This window comes from Dendrobates tinctorius, unplaced genomic scaffold (assembly GCF_039654945.1).
Source record: "Dendrobates tinctorius isolate UK_male_01 unplaced genomic scaffold, ASM3965494v1 ptg000086l, whole genome shotgun sequence".
In the NCBI taxonomy this organism is placed as follows: domain Eukaryota; kingdom Metazoa; phylum Chordata; class Amphibia; order Anura; family Dendrobatidae; genus Dendrobates; species Dendrobates tinctorius.
In genome coordinates this window covers 30,126,786-30,135,815 of record NW_027361754.1, presented here as the reverse complement: position 1 = coordinate 30,135,815, position 9,030 = coordinate 30,126,786, and the positions used below count along the sequence as shown (strand labels likewise).

The 9,030-nt window shown below is 46.4% G+C and overlaps 1 protein-coding gene across 1 annotated transcript; it reads right to left on the bottom strand.

The window, feature by feature from the left end:
- Nucleotides 1-1,178: 1,178 nt before the first annotated feature.
- ATP5MG (ATP synthase membrane subunit g) lies at nt 1,179-6,532 on the bottom strand. Its single transcript, XM_073585271.1, has 3 exons — nt 6,314-6,532; nt 2,719-2,879; nt 1,179-1,372 (listed from the first exon to the last, which is right to left on the bottom strand). The coding sequence occupies exons 1-3, from the start codon at nt 6,375-6,377 to the stop codon at nt 1,274-1,276; spliced, it is 324 nt and encodes a 107-aa protein (XP_073441372.1). The 5' UTR covers nt 6,378-6,532; the 3' UTR covers nt 1,179-1,273.
- Between the last annotated feature and the right edge of the window lie 2,498 nt (nt 6,533-9,030).

Sequence of the window (9,030 nt, the reverse complement as noted above, 5' to 3'; positions counted from 1 at the left end):
CTCACCTTCATACGAATTGAAAATGAAGAGGAAGTCTAGGCTGCTCTCTGTCTTCCTCTTCATGTTCAATTTGTACAAAGGTGGAGACAGCGACACGAGCGCTGATTGGGAATGCCACTGTGTATGTGATATTAGAAACCGTGGCTACTAGAGATGAGCGACTTTGCCTTTTTTAGGGTCGAGTCGGGTTTCATGAAACCCGACTTTCTCAAAAGTCGAGTCGAACGAAATAGGCCGACCTTAGGGACAAGTCGTGAAACACGAAACCCAATGCAAGTCAATGGGGAGAAAAGTTGGCAGTGAGTGGAGGACTGTCAACACACCTGGCATGAATTTTAACCCTAGAGGCGGCAAAATCTCTCTCTTCCCCTCCCGCTACGCTCCGCTTCTCTCATTGGCTGAAAAAAGTCACGTGCAAGCATTCGGCGAAACCCGACTTTGGCGCTTGGGTCACCGACCGCATGGCCAACTTCACACTGTGGTTGGGTTTCGTTTCATGAAACCCGACTTTGGCGAAAGTCGGCGACTTTTGAATCTGACCGACCTGTTTCGCTCAACTCTAGTGGCTACAAGTGAATTTGTACCTTGAAGATTTGTTGCAGATATTTCTGAAACTAAAATCATTTTGAGTCATCTGAACTGAGTAATTTGAGGTGCAAGTCTGCCGCGTGTGAATGCACCTCAACAGCGGGGATCAAAATCTTCTTGGTATCTTGGATTTTGATGTGCAACAGTACAGATCCAAAAGTACGCTGATGCATGATGTTAAAAGCCATACCGGATGTACAAGTTTGCAGGCGATGACTCAGTGTTTCTGGAAACTTGTGTGCTCAATTGCCCCAGCAGGTGGGCTTCAGCTTTCACTTGCACAAAACCGAGCACTGAAGAACCGTCCTCTAAACGTAAAGAAGTCTGACTGCAAGTTGTTAATCAGCTCTAACAAAAAAAAAAAAAAAAGAATCTGAATAACTGATGCATAAGAGATACCTTCACAGCATGGTTTCCACTTTTTCAGACTAGTGCATACTGCAATTGTATTTTTTTCACATGAATCGTGCGTATTCCCTGAATTGTGCTGTTGCATTTATCTGCAGTCTGAGTTCAGTCCATCAGGCGCATATTCCATTTACTAGAACAGAAAAAACCCAGACATATAATGATGCAATGTATACACTGAGCATTGGGAATTCCTCTTGGAGGTTCATTTATTGAGTCCATTGCTTTTACAGATACAGGTCAGCACACGACAAAGAAACTAGAAGCGATAAACATGTCAGACGTTGTATCCGATCAGGCCGCCTTTCCCGATGCATTCTCCAATGTAAAACCAGAAGAGGACCTCGGTGGCTACCAGGCCATTCCTCAAGGCTTCCTGTACAGACACAAAAACATCAAGACAATTAATACATTCTATATCCTTAGCTCAACAATCACAGACTGGTGGAGCTCCAGCACCTGGTACTCCTACTGATCAGCTGGGTGTACAAAGTATATGGCTCGGTACATTGGGCAGTGGCCGCTCTCAGTCCAGCAGCATAGAGTACATTCCCAGGATAAAGAGCTGAGCTGCAGTACCTGGTAGTGGTCACTGTATGGAGCTGTGCTGTTCGGCTCAGATCATAACTGGCCACCATCTGAGCAGGCAACAGCTGATCAGTGAAGGTTCCGGGTGTCAGAACCCTCTGATCAGATATTGGGGTTACGTAGTGGGTAACCCCTTTACACAGAAATGGTTACAACTCCCAACTTAATCACTAATAGGAGGGTCCTGCTGCAACTTCTCTGGAGATAGGTTGGGGACCGAGATGGTAAACTGCTGCAAATATAAAATTACAGGAAGGGAACCAAAGATGTCGGGAGGAGCACAAACAGAACCGTGACAGCAGACCAGAGATGCCGAGAGGAGTGCGAGCAAAGCCGCGACAGCAGACCAGAGATTATAGGAGGAGGGCAAACAGAACCGCGACAAGGGACCAGACATCACAGGAGGACGAACAGAACCATGACAAGGGACCAGATATCACAGGAGGAGCACAAATAGACTCACGACAGGGAATCCGAGATGTTGGGAGTAAAGTAGTCCGCCTCAGTAATAGTGAGGATCAGAGGTGGGCTGAGAAGACAAACTAGTGCAGGGGCTATCAAACACGTCTAGGAATGATGACCGCCTCAGCGTAACCCAGTTTCATTTGAATAAGGCTATCAGGGGTTTATAACTTAACTGTGCACAAGCGTGCTAATATATAACATTGTACACATTACTAAAATATCAGGAAAAAGTGCTAAACATAATAGGGTCACCGGAATAACATTTTGGGACCTGACAAACAGGGATGTGGATTCAGTAAGCCAAACCTCAGACTCCTCAATTTTGCTGATTCCCAACTGACTCCACAACACTGCCTCACTACTGAGCATGCACATAAAAGGTGCAGCACGGATTCATTTCAAGCCGAGATTGGGAACAGAACAGACATTTATAGGACATTTCATAACTTTCCCAAATTCTTATGAAAAATATTCAGCACATCCTGCACTGAACTACTCTACCCAATTTATTATACATTTCAGGAGTCAGTCCATTTTATACCGACTCCACAGCCCTGCTGACAAATGCCCTTTAGCAAAACAAACACCTGCAAAAAAAACAAACAAACTGCACTGTCATATCAATAAGGCCATAAAATCTGATCATAAAGGCTCAATCTTCCACCTTACCCTGACGGTCAGTTCAGACAACCGGCCCTTCTGGAAGGACTGTGCCAATCCCTTGATGCCCTCAATGGCTTTTGGAATCTCTGCAGGGCTGGGTGGCGTTAGCTCTATGCGGGCATAGTACCAGAAAGTGGCAAGTCGTGGCTTAGAGTAGCTGACGGCAGCTGCAAGAAAAAAGCAACAAGTGACATAATACAGATGCAGCTCTGCTTCCCTTTCAGACTTTAAAGCAATATCAAATGATCCATGGACAGACCAAACAAATGCAGATGGTATGCTTCCACAAGGGATATAACATCAGGTCATGTGTCAACATCCCCTTACTGTTAATTGTGCATTAAGTTCTTCAGTATGAATCAGACTCCCGACAACACAAGAGTCAAAGGGGGATTTCAATGTACAATACGGGACAGCCCAATCACAAAGCGAAGGATCCGAAGTGTAAAAGTTCTTCCTCATGGGCCAATAACCATCAATAAAACTATTTCCAGCCTCTATCCTGTGTAAACACTGCAGCAATCGTCCATGAGACCCGGAACTTTTTAGATTTTTCCACTGATGGAACAGTGTGAGAGCTTGATTTTTTTTTGTGTGCAACAAGCTGACATTTTTATTGATAGACTATTGATGTATATACAAAGTTTTGATTGCTTTTTTTTAATAACATTTTTGGGCATAAATAAAAATAAATTCTCACATTTCAATTTTTGTTTGCATTATGGCGTTAAACTCATGAGAAAGTGTGTTAGGTTTTCATTTATTGGACTTTTTTTTATTTTAACCTAGAACTTCAGTATTGCAATATATGCATTTAAGAAACCCCCATGACACCACAAGCTGAGCTTTATAGGAGCACAAAGATGATGCCATCTGTTGTGCCACAGCAACTAACCGGCATAATGCAGTGGCATTGGGGTGATAAGCATGCCTTCTGGACCATGGCACTTAAAGAATGTCTATCTCCCCCAGAACTAAAATTAAACCATTTCTATATTTATATAGGGGACTTAGCCCCAGAAAGAATCACTTGTAGAGTAGAATTCACTACTTTAGCATTATACAAGAACTGCTTTATTGGAAGGGTCCTCTGTGCACCCCCGGTAACATTCGACCCCCTAAATTACAATCCTCTGCTTGGGTTGATTAAAAGTGCTGGCTTTGGAGTTCAGCCTGATTTGAAGCCGCAGCCCTGCAGGAAATGTGGGCACAAACAGCGTCAGTGCGAGCAGATGAGTTCTCAGCCCTCTTCTTTCTGCTGCGGTGGCTCACACCCAAGAAACTGTCAGGGGAAGAGGACGAGCATGCGCTCGAGCACACTGACACTGCTGGAGCTGATCGAGTGCATTCTCAGTGTAAGAGTATGCTCTCAACCCCATCTCCTGTCACCATCATCTGCTCATTCCTGTCTGTAGAGAGTGACTGCAGACGGACCAGAGACAGAAGACAGCGCACTCGCGCACACTGACACTGCGTCCTCTTGGCTCCTGATTTATGTCAACATAAGGGGAGGATCCGAGGATAGTAACTCAGGGGGCAGAACTGTGCACTGAGACCTCGGCCACGATACGAGCCCACCAAGGACCCCTCAATTTATTTGGAAATAAAGCGGCTTTGTTTTTTGGGGGGGCATATTCCTTTTGAGCTATGGGGTGCATGTGTGTGTGTGGAGGGGGGAGGGACAGTCCCTTTCAGCCGCTTTGTTGGGGTGGAGGGCACAATCCTTTGTGTTTTTTTGTTGGGGTCCATACTCCCATTTAACTATCTTCTGTTGGGGGGGGGCACACACTCTGAGCTGTTTGTTGGGGGGGCACTCTTTCAGTATGTATTTTAAGGGGGGCATGCTCCCATTTAACTATCTTCTGTCGGGACACACACACCCTTTGAGCTGTTTGTCGGGGGGCACTCTTTCAGTATGTATTTTTAGGGGGGCATGCTCCCATTTAACTATCTTCTGTCGGGGGACACACACCCTTTGAGCTGTTTGTCGGGGGGCACTCTTTCAGTATGTATTTTTAGGGGGACATGCTCCCATTTAACTATCTTCTGTCGGGGGACACACACCCTTTGAGCTGTTTGTCGAGGGGCACTCTTTCAGTATGTATTTTTAGGGGGACATGCTCTCATTTAACTATCTTCTGTTGAGGGACACACTCTGAGCTGTTTGTCGGGGGGCACTCTTTCAGTATGTATTTTTAGGGGGGCATGCTCCCATTTAACTATCTTCTGTCGGGGGACACACACCCTTTGAGCTGTTTGTCGGGGGGCACTCTTTCAGTATGTATTTTAGGGGGACATGCTCTCATTTAACTATCTTCTGTCGGGGGACACACACCCTTTGAGCTGTTTGTCGGGGGGCACTCTTTCAGTATGTATTTTAGGGGGACATGCTCTCATTTAACTATCTTCTGTCGGGGGACACACACCCTTTGAGCTGTTTGTCGGGGGGCACTCTTTCAGTATGTATTTTTAGGGGGGCATGCTCCCATTTAACCATCTTCTGTCGGGGGACACACACTCTGAGCTGTTTGTCGGGGGGCACTCTTTCAGTATGTATTTTTAGGGGGGCATGCTCCCATTTAACTATCTTCTGTCGGGGGACACACACCCTTTGAGCTGTTTGTCGGGGGGGCATGCTCCCATTTAACTATCTTCTGTCGGGGGACACACACTCTGAGCTGTTTGTCGGGGGGCACTCTTTCAGTATGTATTTTTAGGGGGGCATGCTCCCATTTAACTATCTTCTGTCGGGACACACACACCCTTTGAGCTGTTTGTCGGGGGGCACTCTTTCAGTATGTATTTTTAGGGGGACATGCTCTCATTTAACTATCTTCTGTTGAGGGACACACTCTGAGCTGTTTGTCAGGGGGCACTCTTTCAGTATGTATTTTTAGGGGGACATGCTCTCATTTAACTATCTTCTGTCGGGGGACACACACCCTTTGAGCTGTTTGTCAGGGGGCACTCTTTCAGAATGTATTTTTAGGGGGGCATGCTCTCATTTAACTATCTTCTGTTAGGGGACACACACCCTTTGAGCTGTTTGTCGGGGGGGCACTCTTTCAGTATGTATTTTTAGGGGGGCATGCTCTCATTTAACTATCTTCTGTTGAGGGACACACTCTGAGCTGTTTGTCGGGGGGCACTCTTTCAGTATGTATTTTTAGGGGGACATGCTCTCATTTAACTATCTTCTGTCGGGGGACACACACCCTTTGAGCTGTTTGTCGGGGGGGCACTCTTTCAGTATGTATTTTTAGGGGGGCATGTTCCCATTTAACTATCTTCTGTCGGGGGACACACACTCTGAGCTGTTTGTCGGGGGGCATTCTTTCAGTATGTATTTTTAGGGGGGCATGCTCCCATTTAACTATCTTCTGTTGGGGGGGGCACACACCCTTTGAGCTGTTTGTCGGGGGGCACACTACTTTAACTTGTTGTTTTTCTGTGTGGCGGGGGGTGAACTATTTTGCTTTCAAACAGGAATATGCGAATTATGACCGCACTGAATTACCGCACCGCAAGACTGCGACCGATGGAAGCCATATCTGTCCCCCGAGCCGCCTGCTTCCTCCACAGACCCCATCCCCCCTCTCACCGCTCACGAGTTGAGGGGTCTTCACCGTCAGGGTCTTGACCAGTTTCTGTGCCGCCTGCGCCATACTGATACTACTGCTGCTGCCGGAGTCTGAGTGCGAGGCCCGAGTGTGAGCGCGTCAGGAACGGAAAGTGACCTCCAGCGCCGGGGAGGAGAGAGTTCCGGCTGAAGATAGAGCGTCTCCCAATGTCACCCGCCCAGAGCAGACGAGACTGGCAAAGGAGAGGGATAGAGCGCCGCCTCGTCACGTGACTGCAGTTGCAGCTTCTCATTGGCTAGTGAAGGACTTAGGGTTCTGGTGCTACAGTCTGGGGGCTACTGCTAGTGACAGTTTGTGACTAGTGATGGGGCGGGATGGCGACCAGAAATCACCGTCTAGACACTAAGTGATAATTTTAAACCAAACTGCTCCCCATAACATGGGGTAGTCCACCTGCTGGAGGATTTTTTTTTTACTTAAATGCTTCTATTTGTGGCTAAAAATCACTTTTGCAGGATTTTAGTTTCACCTTGGATGTGGTCACTGGTCATACATCAGCAGAGAGGAGCTCAGATAAAAGCTACAAACTGTCCCGTCAGAAGGCGAGCTTCCTGAAGGATTCTCCGTTAACTCATCTTGCCAGCAATAGACAGGAGGCTTTATGCAAAAATGGTGCAACAGGTTTTTGTTTTGTTTTTTTTTCAATGAAACGCATTTGCTGAAATTGTTTTTCGTAAAAAAAGAATATATAGTTACTAAAAGGTGGACAACCCCTTTAAGGCGGCCAGACAGTACAAGTGGTCAAGTGTAATTACTGTATTATCGCTAGCGTTATGAAAGTTGTATATGAACTGTTGAATTATAAAGCGCTGCAAAATATGTTGGCGCTATATAAATAAAGATTATCATTATGTGTTCTTTGGGCATTTTATTTTACTGCATTGGCCAAATCTAACATTATTTTAAGGCTATGTTCACATGTTGCATTTTGGCTGCTTTTTTTTTTTCCCAAGATGGTAATAGCAGAAAATTTTCCAAAGCGTTCAATTTATAATAGATTTGTCCAGTAGAGGGCTTAACGAGATCCTATAACAAAGCGATCACTAGAGATCAAAAGCCTGGAGGGAATTGTGCACGTTCACACACTAGGGACGGGCATATCATTGGTGCAACCTGCGCGACCGCACGGGGGGGGGTCCAAGATGTAAGGGGGCCACTATCACCATGAAAGCAGGTGAGATTGTACGTTATGAGCAGCTATTGGACTACAAGGGCCCAGGTACTGTTCCTGCACAGGGGCCCTCTCCTGTGTCCACCTTGGGCTGCACTATGGCTTGGGTGATCAGATCTTGTGTATAGATTTCTTAAAGGGAATCTGTCACTGGAAGTTGCAGACCTATGTAAATGGCCTGGGTCCGGTCTGATGGGCAGTTTTTCTTTTTTCCCCACCCCATCCGTGGCCCCCGTCCGCGCGTGCGCAAAGCAATCTTGCTTCGTGCACACGCAGTATGCTTTGCCCATCTGCGGGCAAAGTCGAATATCATTACTGTGCATGCGCCAGTCACCATGTTCCGGAAGTATTTCACTGTGTTCCGGGACATAGTGGCCGACGCATGCGCAGTAATGATTTTCGGCTTTGCCTGCAGTTGGGCAAAGCATACTGCGTGTGCGCGAAGCAAGATTGCTTTGCGCCCACGCGAACGATGGAGAAGAATACCGGAGAAGAGCGCGAACGGGGGCCATGGATGGGGTGGAGAAAAAAGAAGAAACACCGCCCATCAGACCGGACCCAGGCCATTTACATAGGCCTGCAACTTCCGGTGACAGATTCCCTTTAAATGGACTCCTGACCTTGGATCTGGAGATTTGCCATTCTTCTAGCCTCTCCGATCCTGGACTTTTATTTATTGCAGTATTAGTCCCATTTCAGTAATTAGTGATCATTGGGGTCTACCCTTTGGGACCCCAACAATTTGTAAAAGGAAGCCGCCATGGTGCGACCTGAGCTTTGTGTCCCCTGTCACAGGGGAGGCTGCAATCAGGGGCCGGGAACGTCCCTGCCCATAGTCCCCGCGCCTGCGCCATACTGGGCCTATACTGGACACATCAGCAAACGACCGCAGCTTCAAGAATAAAAAATGACATGAAATTTTTTTTTTTTTTTATAAATATAAAACAATCTCTGAAGTTTGGATCACCGCTCTTCTCCCAATTCAAGAATAAATAAAGCATTTGTTATTGTCACATTTGCAAAAAAAAAAAGTCCCACCTATCAACATACAGAATTACAGGACCCCAGAATTGCTGTTTTTCACATCCATCCTCTTTGATCACCCCCCAACGTCTGCGGAGAAAAGAAGCCGTCACTCGGCTCTAACAGAAAACAACCGAAAACTATTTTGTCTGTCTTTAAAGTTGAGTTTTTTTAGCCACTGAAATATATAAATAGAAAAGATACCAGTCTGGTATCGCCGTAATCATAAATGAAAAGACAAAAAATGAAGAATCCACCCCCCCCATTAACATGACACCTAGAGGGGAAAATAAGAACTGCAGGACGGAGAGCAGCGAGGGACAATTATCCTGCTACTGAGAAACACCTGGTTGTGGGAGGAGCGTCTGTCAGGGGCGTGGCTTAGCCAGCAGTAAATCGCAATCTGCCTCTAGCTATGTATTATCGGAAGCGCTGATTGGTCAGTACATGTCATATGACCCTCTCACTAGTGAAGCGCGCATG